The sequence below is a fragment of the Nasonia vitripennis genome, chromosome 5 (genome assembly GCF_009193385.2).
Source record: "Nasonia vitripennis strain AsymCx chromosome 5, Nvit_psr_1.1, whole genome shotgun sequence".
Taxonomy (NCBI): domain Eukaryota; kingdom Metazoa; phylum Arthropoda; class Insecta; order Hymenoptera; family Pteromalidae; genus Nasonia; species Nasonia vitripennis.
The window spans coordinates 7,083,449-7,100,466 of NC_045761.1; the positions used below are offsets into that span (position 1 = coordinate 7,083,449).

General features: G+C 44.1%; 1 protein-coding gene across 6 annotated transcripts in view; it reads right to left on the reverse strand.

Annotated features, from left to right (window-relative positions):
* The window catches only part of LOC100122094 (transmembrane protein 132E), a 67,351-nt gene that overhangs the window by 17,767 nt on the left and 32,566 nt on the right, over positions 1–17,018 (reverse strand). For all 6 annotated transcript variants that reach the window (XM_016989506.3, XM_016989505.3, XM_008218817.4 and 3 more), the window contains exon 2: positions 2,354–2,757. In XM_016989506.3, coding sequence (XP_016844995.1) covers positions 2,354–2,757 — 404 coding nt within the window. The remainder of the gene's footprint in view (positions 1–2,353; positions 2,758–17,018) is intronic.

Genomic DNA, 17,018 nt, shown 5'->3' on the forward strand with positions numbered 1-17,018 from the left:
TCTTTTATTGTGTAAACATCCATTCTAAAAGTAGGGATTTTAAAATAATGTTTTAACTATTTTTTAACTTATCGCGTACTTTAAACATGTTTTATAGGTTCAAGAATTTAAACTTCGTTTAAAATTCCGACGAGCTCTTGCCTAAGCAATTTATGTACTTGGAAACTTTGTTAATGTGTGACTTTCTTTGAAGTGCAGATCTATATGTAAAGTGGTTAATTCTCTAACGTAATTTTGTTGTATTTAAAAAATTTGTTGACAAGTACTTTCATCAAACATAAAACCATGCATCACGAAAGATCTTTTCTTCGCATTTCAGACTATTTCTTATAACACAGAGCATAGACGTCCTCCAAAGTATATAGAAAATGTCAAGCTTCTCCGCTTAAGCTTCTTTTAGTGGAAGAATACTCCGTGGACAAATAATGCAGAAAAATATTTCTTCGAAACTGTACAAATACCGATAAAATATAACGTACCTCTCGGAAAAAATTATTCGAAGTATGCAAGAAATGAAAGCTGATATATTTTTAGTAGTATATAGAAGTTATTTTGCTTCTCTACTTATTTGTATCAAATATAAGAGGGAAGACATAGATCTTACGCGCAAAACTATACGTTCGAAAATGGAGTATACGTTAAGCTATACATCCCAGAGTGTATATCCACGATGACACATTCAGCAACTTTGGAGAATAAGAGAAACACTGGCGTTCACTCAAGAATATGGGTTTTGTATTGATTACGCTTCTGGCAAGGTCACGTGCGCAGAATACTGTAAGCAAATATACCGTTTTGAAACGAGTCAAGAGAATTTCTCAAATTCTTTTCAGAGAATTTGAATTAAAAAATGGAGGTTCAAAGAAAATTGTTCAACAACATTTGGAACTCGACAAATTATTTACCATGCCATTTTGCATAAAAGTAAAGACATTTTCAGTATAACGACGTCTAAAAAACTAATAGCAATCGACAAGGTATATTTTACGAGGATGTACATATTTTTTTTACAAAACTGCAATACACAACAAAAATGCTTTATGGAGTTTATGTTTATACCCTACATGGCGAGTAAAGGGCATAAATGTAGGGTAGTAAAACACAGAAGAAACTCGGCACAATTTGTGCCGCAGCCCGCATAACTTTTTGAACTGGCGACGCAGCTCGCACGGCTTGATGCGTCAGTAGTAAAAGCAGTTTTATGTCAGACCCCACGCAGCTCTCTGCATCAAACATTTTATACGAGGCATTTTTTGTTCATTAATAATTGCTTCCGTTATTAGAGTTGAAACTCGGGACTCGATAATACTGCTATATATTAACATAAGTGATTCATGCTAATCAGGCAAGAAAGTATCGTTGGATCCAAATATACACTTGAATCACGTTCGACTGGAATTTATCGAATTCAAAACAGCTGCTGGAATATCAAGTGGAAGCTTAGTCAGTAAAACGTCCGTGGAACAGTGGGTCCACATACCTTCTCAAAAATACAAGAAACATTTCGCGACAAAGGAATAAATAAGCTTAAATCGCAAGTCAGCGGGGAATTCAAAGTGAACGAAACCCCCTGGAAAACGTTCGATTGAATCCAGCCGCGCGAAAGGAAAACTGCGGAGTTTCTCTCCTGACAAAGGAATTTCGTATACACACACAGACAGACCGCGGAACTTTCCAATTGTAAAGCTCGAAAAAAATAACACCCACCATTGTTTTCCCTTCCACTTTGTTTAACGACCATTAAAATTCGCAAAGTTCAACGTCACCAGTATAATGTAAAAATTGATGAAACGAGCGTGAGCTGAATTTCGCCCGGACGTGCTGCACGGGCAGCTCATTAAATTTCCTCCAACTTTCGGCATTTGTCTCGCGACTCGTTCCAGCTTTAATTGCGCACGTTCCAGCGCGGAATGTATTCGGATTGTTACATAATAGAATGAACAATCTGCGCAGGCCGGAGTTCGGATATTTCGCGTAGTGAGCAGCCTGCAGTAGCAGTAGAGGGAAAAAAAGCTGGCTTCGAAAAGACTTCCCTTTGAAGTCTCCCGAACACTGCAATGCTTTCAAGTATTTAAAACATTTAAGAAGATTCCAACCGGAATCTCTTCAAAGCGCTTTTGTTATAATATTTCATTCCGCGCACGCTCTACTCGTGTCTCCTTTTATTCCGACGTTGCAGCGCACAAATGAAAAGTCTCCGCGCGAAATAGAATGATGCAATTTTACCGTGTGGCAGCGTTTGAGTGCATAGTAATGTGTTAAACCTCGTATAGACTGACTGATTCGATTCTCGCCGATTACTCGGAAACCGATATCGATAGACCAATAGAAATCCAAATTATACAAAACTTACGATGTGAGCAGACATGTCGAGATGCCTGGCTCCGAGTTCCTGGACCTCCAGCAGGGCAGGTCCGGCGAGACCACTGGTATTCTTCTTGCCATCGAAGCTGGGCACAGGCAGGGCGTCCAGAGGGTCGGGCACGATGTACCTGGCCGGTACCGTCTGTTTGGTACTGAAGGGTCCGTAGGTCGCTCGTACCGAGACGGGCTCGCTCGTCTGGAAGACGGTGAACTTGTCGACCGACAGCACCGACGAGCCCTGAGACGAGGTGGACGCTGGTGTCGACGAAGGTGATCCTGCCGAGAGACTCAGCTCCGGGCGCATGTTCGACGGGTAGAACTGACGGGGACTGTGCTTCAGAAAGAAGCCGCCGTCCTTGCTCTCGAAGTGCACCTCCACCGACGCCGCCACATCTGGAACGAAGAGAAGATTTTCTTTTGGTTATTTATTTAGCAGATTTTTTACGGAAGAATATTTTATTTTTAAGGCTCATCGTAAAATTTTTCCCTCGACTATATGAGAGAGAGACACACACAGAGGGCGCATATAAAAGTGCATGAAATCAATCAGGTTGAATCAAGGAGAAGCTCTTTCACAGGGAGCTTTTGGCTTGAAGGATGTAGGTTACATCTTGAAAAGAATAGCACAAAGCGCGCGAGCGTAGAGAGAAATTACTTAACGTGAAAGAGGAACTCTCTCTCTCTCTCTCTCTCTCTCTCTCTCTCTCTCTCCGCGATTTATGTGCGGCGGTGCCAAATTTCTTGTAAAATTCTAGACCGAAAAGAATTATTTCTACGGAGAGAGAGAGAGAGAGAGAGAGAGAGAGAGAGAGAGAGAGAGAGAGAGAGAGAGAGAGAGCTGGAAAACGCGGTTGCGCGCTCATTTTCGAAAAGAAAGACTACTCCAGAGCTAGCCAGAGAGCAGCGCTCAGAGTCTGGGAAATTGGAAAGGCTCCAGGAAAGTTCTCGCACCTCTTTTACAATAACGCTTTTTATGGAGCGAGCTACGGGGCTGTGCAGCCGCGATATTAAATCTTGGGATTGAAACGTTGTGAAAAATTGCTCGCGCTAAGGATGGCCTCCATTTATTGGCGATAATTAAACTTTCGAGCGATCACCGCTGCTCTGCACTGAATTAACGGAAATAGAAATGACTTATATTGTTCCTCTCTCTGTATGTGTGCGATTTTTTTTATAATACCTATTTGATTGATATGTGAGTCACGTCATTTGCGAAGTGTATTAAAAGAACGAGCGGAAAGCTTCCGCGGATAATCCGTATGAAAAGCGAGCTTAATTCAACGGGGAAGAGAGAACGGGATCTTCAGAGCGTATAATAATAGAGAAAAATGCTTTTTTTACAAGCGAGAAAAATTCTCTCTTCCTCCCACACACACACACATACACACACACACACGATGAGATTTATTACAGTCATACCCGTTGGAGCTCGCGCGCATTAGTGGTTCAAGAAAAAGTAGTCGATCCGCGCGCATAACGCGCGAACGGAATATGACCCAGTTGCGGGGGGGTTAATTGCGAATATTTAAGCGATAAATTAAGCGCGCGTCAGTGCGGGGGGCTACATTATTATTAGTCGTGATTTACGCCGACGTGGCAGGTTTGCATGATTTTTTTTGCTTCCGGAAACGATTTAATTCCCTCGCGATGTTTTCCGCGCACGACTACGGGATATTCCTCTGGTATCTCCCAACAAAGATCAAAGATCCCGGGCCGTAAGTTCGCTGCGGAGGCTTTAAGGGGCCCTAACCACCTTAAACCACTTTTTTGAAAACATATCAATGGACCGTAAAATGTATGTAATATACGGTTTTCGAGTACGCTGATTAACAGCGAGCTGTTATCTAAGCTGTATATCTGTTCCCTGTTCCTTTTCGACTGTGACCGGTAACGGTCTTATTCCGAATTCAAGCTTACGAGCTAACTTCAGAGCGTTAGGTCGAACAATTGCGCTACTGTTGTATGTGTACAATTTTCATAAGGCCAACAAGGATAACATAACCTCTAATGTCAATGTTTACATGTCATTTATTGGATCTGATAAAATCTAATATCTAAAAGATATAGTGAAATTTATAATATAAAAATACTATAAATATATACACAAAGTTATAGTATAAAGTTATAGTATAAAAATATATACTATAAAAATATTACTATAAATATACACTATAAATATATCCTATAAAGTTATAGTGAAATATATACTATAAAAATAATGTTTTCATAATAAATTTATATTTTTATATAGTGTGTGCATAATGGATTTTTCAAGACAGCGGCACAGAAAAGTTGATTCAAGAAATTATATCGGCAGAAAAAAAAGACCTAAATTGTAGATAAAAGAAAAATGCTAATAAAAAAATTAAAAGTTCTTCTGCCCGTAAACTGTCGTCTCTAGATTATCCTGAGGTTGATTTCGAAGGTTATAGAATCTTTGATATGAGACTTTTGTTTACATTCATAGAGAACAATTTGATGTGTAAGTGTGGTGGAAATATAAAGTTTTATGAAATAAAATGTCATGGATTAGGTGGCAATTATTCTATTACGTGTGATAAGTGTTTACATGAGAAGAATTTTCACAACTGTAAAAAAAATGGAAAAAAATCAAATATTTGTGAAATCAATAGACGCAGTGTCCTAGCTATGAGACTGGTTGGTGCTGGCCTTGAAAGTCTGAGAATTTTTTGTGGAGTAATGGACTTTCCTCTTCCAATTCAAAATGCAACTTTTACTAAAATACGTAATGTGCTTTTTGAAGTTACACCAAGAGTTACATCAAGAGCGGATAAGTTTATGCCTGAAGCTGTAGACGAAGAACTTCGACTTACACGTACTAATTCACAAAATGAGATACGTGAACCTGAAAGTGTTAATCCAGAAGCTATTAGTCAACTGAGTATTGAAGATTTAGATGAAAATATGTTAGATGATGAATCAGATGTTACGAATACTCCAGATGAAATTGTAGCTTGTAAACGAGAAATAGGTGTTCAAGGTGATGGTACGTGGCAGCGTCGAGGTCATAGATCCTACAATGGAGTTTTTACAATCTTGGGTCAAGAAAGTGGAAAGATTATTGATTTAGAAGTTCTTTCTTCTTACTGTTTACAATGCAACCAGTATGAAAAAGTTCATGGATTAGAAGGTACTAAAGAATGGGAAATTTGGTACAGCGCACACTTACCACCATGTACAAAAAACCATTGGGATTTTTCTGGGTCAATGGAGCCTTCAGCGATTGTAAAGTTAAAAATTTCAATAAAATATAAAAAAATACAAAAATTTGGGCTTTAAGAAGCTATAACTTTATACGCTTTCAGTATTTTACAAAATCCCACACTCACTCCGTAGAGAGATGTCTAATGAACAGAACAAGCCTTGGTTTGGTACAATTCATTGATCCGTTTAGTCTGAATCCTGCGGTACTCAAAAAAATAGCATGTTTTACACTGCAGCAGTTTTTAAGAGAATATATCTATTGAGACATATATAAAAAATTATTTCTACAGTTTTTTACATTATAATATTAAATTAAATAATTACTTAAAAATTTGGCATAAAAAATCATTCAGTTTTACAAAAAACAAGACATTATTGTAATAATTATTTTAAGGTGGTTAGGTCCCCTTAATAACAGGAAGCGGCAGAATAGCATTGGCATACAACGCATTAACTAATTAAAGTCAACAGTGGGGCGAACCGAGCAGAACCGCGAGATGACGTTCCCAACAACGCGACGTCGTTCAAACAGCAAAGATAGAGACAACAGACAAGCTGGGAAATTCAAGCGAAGCACTCGAAGAAGCTACTGGGCGGCAGCTGCGCACCGACAACGACCGCATATAGTCGCATGTAGTTATATACGACACGCACACACACACACACGTAGGGGGTCGTGTCTGCGCGAGATCTACGCGACACCCGGACGCGAGTTTCTTCAGCGTCTCGAGGACACTCGAGAGGCACCGGTATACTTCATCCCTTCGAGCTGCTCTGCTCTCATCGAGCGGAACGCGAGGGGGAGAGAGAAAAAGACACGCCGCCGCAGCGGTGATGAGGATGCACGACCGGCGTGAAAACGCATGGGAAGCGCCGGAAGATGGAGAGCGCTCGGGGCTATAAAATTCTCCGCGGCAATTACCCGCCACGACGGATTTATTATTGCTACGGGGGAGGCGTGACGACGAGAGTGTATTTTCGGGGGGTTATCAGTCCACTTTCTGGTTATCCTCGAGCTTTCATCGCGGCTGAAAAATTCAAAGCGTATTACACGGCAATCGAGCTTCTTATATCCTGCGATTACAACTTCCGGGATATAATAATGACGTATCGATTATTCCACTCGGCGCGCGTGCAATTTGTCCGGCTATTGTGCGTCGCTTTCGTCACACACGCCCGCAATCGTGCAGTGCTCGGAATTAAACGCGAATTGAATTTTCGCGCGCGTCCGTGAAAGCTCTACCTCTCGGATGAGCTTCTCCTCCGACAGAAGCGAAAAAGAATAAACGATCTCGCAAAGCTTTGTCTTTGGCCGTTAGCGAAACGCGTTAATAAAACTTTGACGCGAGAGAGCGTGTGCTAGGCGAACGCCGAGATATATTATATTATAATAGCGCTTTGTGCATCAGCCGCGGCGACGACTTTAGAGCTTCGCGAGAGAGAAGCGCAACAGAGAGAGAGAGAGAGAGAGAGAGGACGGCTCTGGCGCTCGTATCTTTGAAAGGACGCGCCGACTCCGCGCCAATATCCGTCATAATATCCTACGCTCGGATTTTCTATTGTACGAGAGAGCGTCGTGTCGTATAAAGCTCTCTAATAAAAGTACGAATTTCGTCTGCGCACGAATGCGTACAGCAATTCTTACACGCTATATACTACTGGCCCATATTCGCTCTCTGGAACTAAGTTTCTTACAAATCTTTTTTTTGGTACATGTAGCGCTGGCTGCACTTTTGAATTTTATTCCAGCTACACTCTGGAAGTTGTTTTTGCTACAGTGTTTTTTTTTTGTACGTGGCTTCGATTGTGGTTTTTGCGGATAATGGATGAATACGAGGGTGAGGCAAAAAATATCGATGAAAAACTTTTGTTCATCGCTGCTGCTGCGCATATTATTTTTCGCGGGACAAGGAGAAGCCTGTTTCGAACGAGGCGATGGGAGGAATGAATTTTTGAATAATTCCACGTCGAAAACCGCTCGAATCTGCATACGTATGCCTCTTCGAAGGTGGAACGTAAAGTTCGGATTTAAAAAAAGTGTATAAGCGAAACATATAGAGCTTTTCATACAGACGAATATTCAACCGGGAATATATGTAACATTGTAATAACGCGCGTCGATACACGATGATATGTTTCCGTTCGACTAATATATATGCTCGTCCTTTGCGTTTTGTAATTTGTGCTTTACATATGATGTGGGGTCGCTTTTACAGGATTCTTGTTTCCACATTCGAACGAGCAATAATACCGCAGTGACGGATTGGATCCGACGAGGGTTTTCGATTCGCCGTCTTTTCTCTCCATCACCAGCTATTCACGCGATTAATCAATATATCGGTTATTAATTCGCGGGAAACGAAAAGCTTTCACGATAATCACATCCGAAAATTACATTACGCGCATAACAAAGAAAACTGCTAATTCAGCTCTCTACTCGAGCTAATTCAAGCTCCGCAAGCTTTCAAAGCCGCACTCGCTATACTTCTATCACGCAAGCTTCTCATATACAGCGGCATAGAGAGACACCGCCGCGAAGTATCTTTCAGAAAAAGCTCCCTTTAGAATACAACGCGCTCTGCAAGCTCTGCAAGATCTGCAACGCGGACGACAGCCTCTATCCTTTCGAGCACAAAAGCAAAGAGACGGGAGATAAAAAGAGCAGCAGCCCATGCATAAACTCGCAGCGGTACAATTAGTCATCTCCCGGCGCGACTTTCCTTCGCGGCGCGGAGGAAAACAAAATGTATGTGTATATACACACAAGGAAGAAGAAGCCAGGTGTGCCCGCTGGAGTATTAAGCCAGACCAGCGGCGCTAAGTACTCGAGACCGCGGAGGAGGAGATCCTCTTGAGGTCGTCCCTCTCTCTCTCTCTCTCTCTCTCTCTCTCTCTTTCTCTCTGTCGCGGAATTAACTAACGCGAAAGTGCGAACTACAGGTATATCGTATAGCGTGTCATGAGGAAGGAGAAGGAGAGGAAGAAGAGGAACAACGGATCCTCCTCTCGTCAGGATCAGCTGATCTTGACCCGACTCTTTCCCAACACACACACGCACACATGAGCTCGTCAAGGCCGTATATAGAGCGGCAGCTCGTTTGCTCCAGTTTAACAAGGGAGGATGAAGCAGTGGCTCTCTCTCTCTCTCTCTCTCTCTCTCTCTCTCTCTCTCTCTCTCTCTCTCTGGCCGCACTGCACGTTTGAAAGACTGCACGATGGCTACAACAGCTTCTTAAAGCTCTCTCTCTTACTCTCGGATTTTCGGGGAATTTCCTCCTCGTATATATACTGCGCCCGCTGGGGAAAGAGAGCGGGTAATTGCGAGCGTTCTTTTTCTGCGACTCGGGGGCCGGAATTTTAAATTCGTCAGGCTCTGATCGATCGCGCTCGATTGCCCGGGTAATGATCCAGCTCTGTGTGTGTGTGTGTGTATATATCTGTAACCTACTAGAAAACGAGGTCGCGTGTCCCTCTTTAGAATTTTGTATTCTATATATTGACTAGAGTAGCGAGGGTTATTAATATGCGCCGGAGGAAGGATCTCCGCGCAGTTCGTTTTTTCTGGGCTAATTGTACTCGCCGGGGCTGATTTATTGGGAAAAGTTGGCTTTTAAAAGTCGCCTCGCACTTGCTCGGCTCGTCGCGAGAAAGACGAATGAATACAGTGCGGATATATTTTCGTCGCACTAATTCCAACCGACGCACGAATGTAACACTATCTCGATGAATATATTTATCCGTTTAATATTTTCAAAAAGTATACAAGCTTCATATGCAAGTCGATACCGACGTACACGCGAAAGCTCTTCGTTTTCGGTAATAAATAAAGCTACACACACACACACAGTAATATATATATATATATATAAAGGCTTTATTTTATTATAGTATAATAAAAATGTCAGGCACATATCGAGGCTGAATATAATACGCACACAGTACGCGATCGCAACTGTCGCTTGTGCGTATTATAGCCGCGCAATAAACGCGACGAGAGGCGCGTTATATCCATAAAGCTTTGCATCGCATACGCGCGATATGTATAAAAAATAACAAATAAAGTCAATTTTGCATTATATATTATAACGTGAAACGGATATATCATATATATTTCTAAGGAATAATCACATACGCGGGCGTGTAATTCCTCGTCGGTCCACTGCACACAAAGCGCGCGAAAATCTCGAGATAATCAGCGAATTTTAAAATATTCCCGCGCGCGAGGCCCTTTATGACCTCGACGACGCGGGAGTTATCGTTTGTCGTGTGAATATATATATATATACATAGAGGCAAGGTGCGCTCATTGAAAATCTTTTAAGCCGCTTGAAGGGAACGTGCCCGAGGATTTTCCCTGCCATTATTCTACCTCCCCTGAGGAGTAGTAGGTTCCGAGGTGTATATATATATATATATAGCTCAGCTAAGCAAACAAATTCTTTATTCCCTGCCATCCTCTCCGGTTAATGCAATTTCTAATGTAACCGAGAGTGTTTTTTCTCTCTCCAGGGGTGCATAAACTAGCTCCTCGTCTCTAGCTCTATAATGTTTGTTAATTTTGAAAAGCTCTTGAAAGGCCCTGCAAACAGTTCGCTCGCTAATATACCTTTTTTCGATATTATAATGTCTTTCGAGAATACGCAAACACGGCCGATAACGACGCTTCTACTGTATAGTATTACAAAAAAAAAAAATAATCATAAGTCGGACGTATAAACAGCCGCGAGGTATTTTTCTCCCTTCGATGTACACCGAACCACAACAACGATAATCTCATACGCAAATACACTTTTTTTCTCTCTCTCTCTCTCTCTCTCTCTCTCTCTCTCTCTCTCCAGAAGTATAATAACAAGTGAAGAGAATAAAGCGACACGGCGGTTAACGCCTCTCCTCTCGACGGCTCTTTAGCGGCACTAATTTCCACAATCGCATAGAGTTCCTCGACGATAAGGCGCCGCCTTATAACTCGTCGTACACCGCGGCCCCCCGATATAAAAGGGTCGTGCCGCTCTCGAGCTCGCGCGCGATAGTTGTAACTCTCGCGGCCGAGCGAGATATTTCAGCAATAAAAATATTCTCCCGCAGCCTGTATCTCTCACGTTCCTTCGCCTACTACACACAGAGCGAGTAAATCAGAGTGAGAGAGCTGGCCGCGCGCGGAGCGAAAGAAAAGACATTATCGTAAAAAATCATCTCACGAGCGTATATACAGAGATAAGCCATCTTCGAGGCTCGCCCCGCCGGAGACCTTGGTATTTCTCGACGCGATCCACGCCCTATTATTACGTCTCTGTTTTTCGTCGTCGGGAGAGAGAAAAAAGCGCGCGCGTGCGTCGGCATAAGCCACTTTTAATTTTCTCCGTGTACGCGTATAGGCGCTTACGATGCGGAGGGTGTCGCGTCCCCGAGCGTTGAGTGTAGTTTTATTGCTGTTGTTCGGCGGGGAGAGAGAGAGTATGCTTTTGACGCTGTATGCCTTGGCGGAGTTTTTGGTTATTATGCGGGGGAGAGAGAGAGAGAGGGACGCGATTATGAATTCGAATGAGCTGTGCGCGTGCGTTTGTTGTTATAATTATACGTTCCTCGTTAAATGTATAATGTGGATGGAACAGCCGACGATGGAATTATTTTTATTTCGTAAAAAAAGAGAGCTTTTTCTATAAGGAATTTGCGTGACCTACTTCAAAGGGCAAACGCGATTGTGAATATACTCGGGATAGCGAATCCATTCAGCATCAGAGCGAAGATTAAGAATTGTTTCTCTCTCTCTCTCTCTCTCTCTCTCTCTCTCTCTCTCTCTCTCCGAGAAAAGTTTAATATTTGACCCAAGTTTACCAGCGGGTGGGTCGAAAACTTCTCTGTAAATGTACACAGAGCTGAGTGAGAAAGAAAACGAGCACGACGAAAGGGAATATTTGCAATACATAAAAAAACCGATTCCCGGAAATTTTAACTCGGCCCAAAGCTCTTCGAAATCAAAGATTACACCTGAGCGAACGCTGAAAAAGCCTCCTGGTAATAAAACAGCAAATCTCAAATCCAAACACATATATACAACACACCGCCGTGCGTGGAGCAGAGAACAGCGAGAGCCCGAAAAAAACGTCCGATACGAGAGAGGGAAAAGAGCCGCACTGAAAAAGGCGTCGGACGAAAACCTCCTCCAAAAAAAAGGGTTACATATATCTCTCCGCGGAGAACCGAAGAGAGAAAGCCGCTCTCCGGCTGGGCGAGGCTCGGCGTACTTTACGTCATTAGGCGATCGAAGGAACGAACGCCGCCGCCCCTGGTCGATCCTTCGACTTTTGCCCAGGCTCAGCAGCAGCACCAGCAGCAGCCCCTCTCTCTCACTCTCTCTCTCTCCCGGGCGCGCATGAGAATCACCGCGCCGCGCGCCAAAGGTGTCGGGCATCGGATCTCTCTCTGCCGCCGCTGCTGCTGCTGCTGCTGCCCAGACAGGCGCATCGGGTTTATTAGATTATACGCGGATTGTTGTGTTGACTCGCGGGGAGAGGAGGAAGGGGACAGAACTGCTGCGGTGGATCTTAATTGGAAATGAGACGCGCGGGATTGCTTGGAATTTTAAATTTTCACTTAGGATCTGGATTCTGTGTTTTTAAATCGGCTACTCTCTCCGGGCGTTGATGGGGTGCTCGATTAAAAAAAACAAAAAAAAACACTTATATAATACTGTCTGCTGTAAGAATAAGCCACGTCCAACAAGTACACGCGGTGTATAATCGCCCACCATTACAAAGTCCGTTCTTTTTTCAAGCAACTCGATTACAATCCTCTCGGGTACGTATAGGAAGTCCCACTTAGCCCGTGTCACATTGTCCGACATTACGTACACGCACACCCACACTCGCGCTGCATAACTACATTTTCAAGGGGTTAATTGCAGCCCGGTTATATATAGAAAAAAAGGGAGTAGCGTATCACCGCTTGCTCTCCGCTACTATAGCTATAAAAGAGAGGGGGAGAGGGAGTTTTTTAATGAAGAAAATTTTCTAGCTCGAGGAATAAGCGTGAAATTCGCGCGAGCGCGATAATGCCCCGAACGCTATATATACTAGTGCTGCTGCTGCTGCTGCTGCTGCTGCTGCTGCTGCTGCTGGGGTATTAACAAATACAGTGAAAAATCGCCCCGACACACAGACTGCAGCTCCGCGCAAAAATTAGCGCAACCTCCATAAATTTTTATCAAGAGTTAAGGTATAATTTCAACCGCTGCGCACTTTCGCGCCCCGCGCGCGTGATAAATAGCGCGCCGAAGTTTTAGAAAAATGAAAATTTTTCATTCGCAAGCGAGATTTTAGCGTGATCGAAATTTTCTATACTCTCGAAATTATATAACGCGTACATTTCAAAAGAGCCGCTGAGATCAACGCTTTAGAAATTAAAGAGCCGTTTTAATAAAGCGCACGAACTGTCGGGCGCGGATGAGCTCTAGACTTTCAGCCGGCCGGTTTTATTACGGAATAATGCATAAACCCAGGGACTTATTTAGTTTAATCCTCTGCGGTGCTCTGTATACCCCAGTTATAGGTTCATTTTTAAAAACATTTTTCCTCCGCCCTCCGCTGCGCTCTTCCTCGTTTATACGATTAAATATTTATCAGCGCTTTTCATAAACACCAGCGGCCGAAAATATTCGATAAAACCGTGTACCAACGCGTCTCTTTTTACACACACGTACGAGGCTCCCGAAATTAATTCACTATATAGTCATTCGGGCGATACTTTAATTTAACGGTTGGCCTTTCAAAGCGAGGGCAAATTAAATCGAGTAAAAAAAAAAGATAGTCCGACGCGCCCAGAGCTCGCTTTATCAACAACAGTACACTGCGCAGCGCGTTGGAAATTCAATTTTCTTTCGATCGCGTGCATTTTCCTCCTATTTGCATGCGATCGCGCGAGTGAGCGAGAAATGAAATTAAAAATCGAGTTAAGCACGCGGTCCCTCGCGCACGCGCATAATTCACCGATTACGCGTTCTCCACTTTTTCGGGGTTGTATGCGTAATTACCCCTCGCTCTCTTCGAGCCCTGCGGTATAATTTATATATCGGATTCACCGCTGCGACTGCCTCGTTAAAATATTCCGGAAAATCAACGTAACGCGGCGAAGGGACGCTCTCGGGCTTAATAAAGGGGCTTTATCATATTTTATTCGTGCGCCGATGATAAATGCCTCGTTAACTGCGAACGGGGTTGGGCGTTTCAATTTTCGTTAAGGTTTATAATGACGGAGCGACGCGAGAGAGAGGGAATAACCGCGTCGCGGCGATCATGCAAATTTTGGGCAATAATCGGATGCGACAACGCGAGCGCTTGTGTGGATCCTTTCGACTTGTACGTCTGCCCCGAAAATTCGAAATGTATAGGTAGATGACAAGAGAGAATCACATAACCCATTAGCAGCAGCAACAACAACACTATCCAAATTACAGTAGTCCGTCATGCGCAACAACGCCATCAGTAACACAATATCAAGCCAGCAGCAGCAGCCTCATCGTCAAATAGTTCATTACCCCGCGAGCGAAAGTATATACACTCACTCTCACACACACACATGTGCGTTTGCGCGCATAATTAGAGCAACAGCGGCGGCGGCGGCGGTGGAAGCGCATCACTGTCACATGTGCTAAATCGCGAATCGGCCTTAAAACGCACGACCAGACACACAATAAGGAGGATCCGGGCACACACACACATCGGAACGTGTACACAAAGGGCACATAGCATTGTCGCACGGCTGTTTTTGTCAAGCATAATTAACCTCGAGCGATGCGTAGTATATAGAGATCGTGGCTTCAATCTACACATGCAGAGGACACAGCATTGTATATATACGTGTCTGTAGTGGACGCGACGGCTGCAGATAAAAGCCGCAAGTGGGCGAGTTACATTAATCTCGAACAATTAGGAGACTACACGAGGAGGCGGTACTGCTGCTGCTGCTGGCTTTTCGACGCTATAATACAGCTGCAGATTGAGCGGCCGAGGGAAGAGAGACCAGAGTCAAACATTTGCTTTAATACGTGTATGTGTGTTAGTTCGAGGCGGGAGTAGTTTAATTGATGCGACTCGCGTTGTTAATTTTTCCCGGGAAGAGAGAGAGAGAGAGGACGACAGCTGCTGCTGCGGCGCGACGAGACACTGTGTGTGTGTGTAATTGATATGAATAAGGGCGCGAAATAGCGCGCAATTCGCGGGTAGGTTAATTATTCTTTTGATTAATCGCCCGAAAGCTGAGAGAAGCTAAAAGCCATATCGTGATTAAGAGCACGCTGATGGGTGTCGTGCGCCAAATCGTGTTAGCCGACTGGAAATGTTTGGTTTGTGCACGAGCCAATTATATCTCTCTATCCATGCAGTGTGTTTATCCCGCGGAGCTTTTTTTTCCATTTCAATTAATTACTTCGGAGCCGAAGGTTGAACAAACAAGCGCAGCTGTGTGTATAAGGGTAAATTTATAGCCTTTTTGCAATTCCACTCTCTCTCTCTCTCTCTCTCTCTCTCTCTCTCTCTCTCTCTCTCTCTCTTTGCGCGAGGGTGCGTAAATAAAATACACGATTCCTCCAAAAAAGATCTATTTCCCCCCTACAGCGTCGGGTATAAATTCAAGCGCGCGAATAACGACTTTCGAAAAATCGCGTTTGACACAAACGGCTTGAAGTGGAAAAATCCTCTATCGCACATACCCACACAAGCAATTTAAAAAACAGCGCTTAAACGCAGCTTTCGAGTTTCATCGTAAAAGAAGCATTCGCCATCAGCCACAATATGAGCTCTGGAAATTGCACTTTTCTCAAGAGCCCGAGAGAACGAGGCTTGCGATGAAAATTTGCGCCAAACGCGCTCACGTCGTGCGGGCGAAAATGTATCGAGGGTCTCTCTTTGTTGCAGCGGCGATAATATTTTACTCGACGGAAATTTCGGTTGGCCGCGATTAAACGAGCTTCATTTATACTTTGCCCTTCTCTCTGTGTGTACGTGTGTGTCCAGTGTACGATTTTGCTGTATCGATCGCCGGCTCGAATTTTACGCGCGACGTCGCCGTGAATTCAGAGCCGAAATTCTCACGTTGCGGAGAGTCGTAAACCAAACGACGACGACGACGACGACGTATTTCTCAGAGTCGATTACCGCGCTCGCGGGTGTAACTTCGCGGATTAATCATTCGCTTTCTCAGCTGCAGTGTATTTTTGCTTTTGATTCTACAACCTCGCTCTTAGTTTGCGGTTCCGCGCGCGTTATTTGCGGAGAAAGTTTACTGCTACACAGGCTTGATTAAATAGAGCCCATTAGGAGGAGGAAGAGCGAACATCAAGCTCCGCTCTTTTTCTTCTTCTCTGGCGTGTACCGGAGTTCTCGCTTTTAATTTTCATGCATTTTTTAATCTCCCTTTCCGTCTCTGCCTTTTTCCGGGAGACAGTAGTTTTTCTTTGTTTCGCCGGCGCTTCCTTCGCGCGTTAAATTATACTAAAACGTCGCCAACGTACTGCTGCTGCTGCTGCGCCGGACACTTGACGTGTCCTTATTAAGGATAAATTTTCTCCTTATCCTCTCCGCTTATCTCCTCTCGATGACGGAATACTACGTCGAGTCCAATTAGCGAACAGCGATCTCTTCTCGCATAATACGTCGGATCAGAAGCCAAGAAGCCGATTGAATCGCGGGAAGATTCAAACGAGCCCGTCAGCGATTTTTCTACTGGACGAAAAAAAAGAGGAGCAGAGCCATTAGAACAGCGGGGGATATAATACAGGCCGAGAGCTCGGAACGAAGAAAGTTGGGAATGCGGGGGAGAGGGGAAAACAGGGGCTGTACTCCTTTCGAGCCGAGCAGCGCGCGAGGCAGGATCGATTACCCGGCTAGAGCTGCTCCGAGTCTACCCCTCCACTCGAGCTCGCCCCCTATCTCTGTTGCCGCTGCGCTGAGTCTGTCTCCACCTCCGCTATACTCGCGTCGGCGGCGTTCACGGGGGGTATATGTTCGCGGCTTTCTTTCTGCTGCTCGTTAATCGATAGCGTACGGCCGATCCTTGGCACGATTCTCTGACCGACGTGGCGTACGTCTGGGCGGATGAATTGCTTAATGAGTGAACATTTTTCAGCGAGGGTATTACACCGAAATGCGCAGAGTTGGCGTACAGTCATACACTTATTAGGGGGAGTATTAAGGGAGATGGAGAAAATCGCTTGCATATACATGAGGAGTTAATATAACCGTTCCGTTTGCAGTTTCAAACTTCAATTTCGCTAAGCAGCCCCAGCTCGCTCTCGCGCTCGCGCGATTTTCATATTACTCGCGTTAGCTGCCAAAGTTTCGAGCGCTGCAGAGTCTTGTCGAAATAGTCGCGCAGCTTGCCGTGTAACATACGTCTCGATCAGCGCGAATATGCGAGTTGGCTTGATCGCTCGT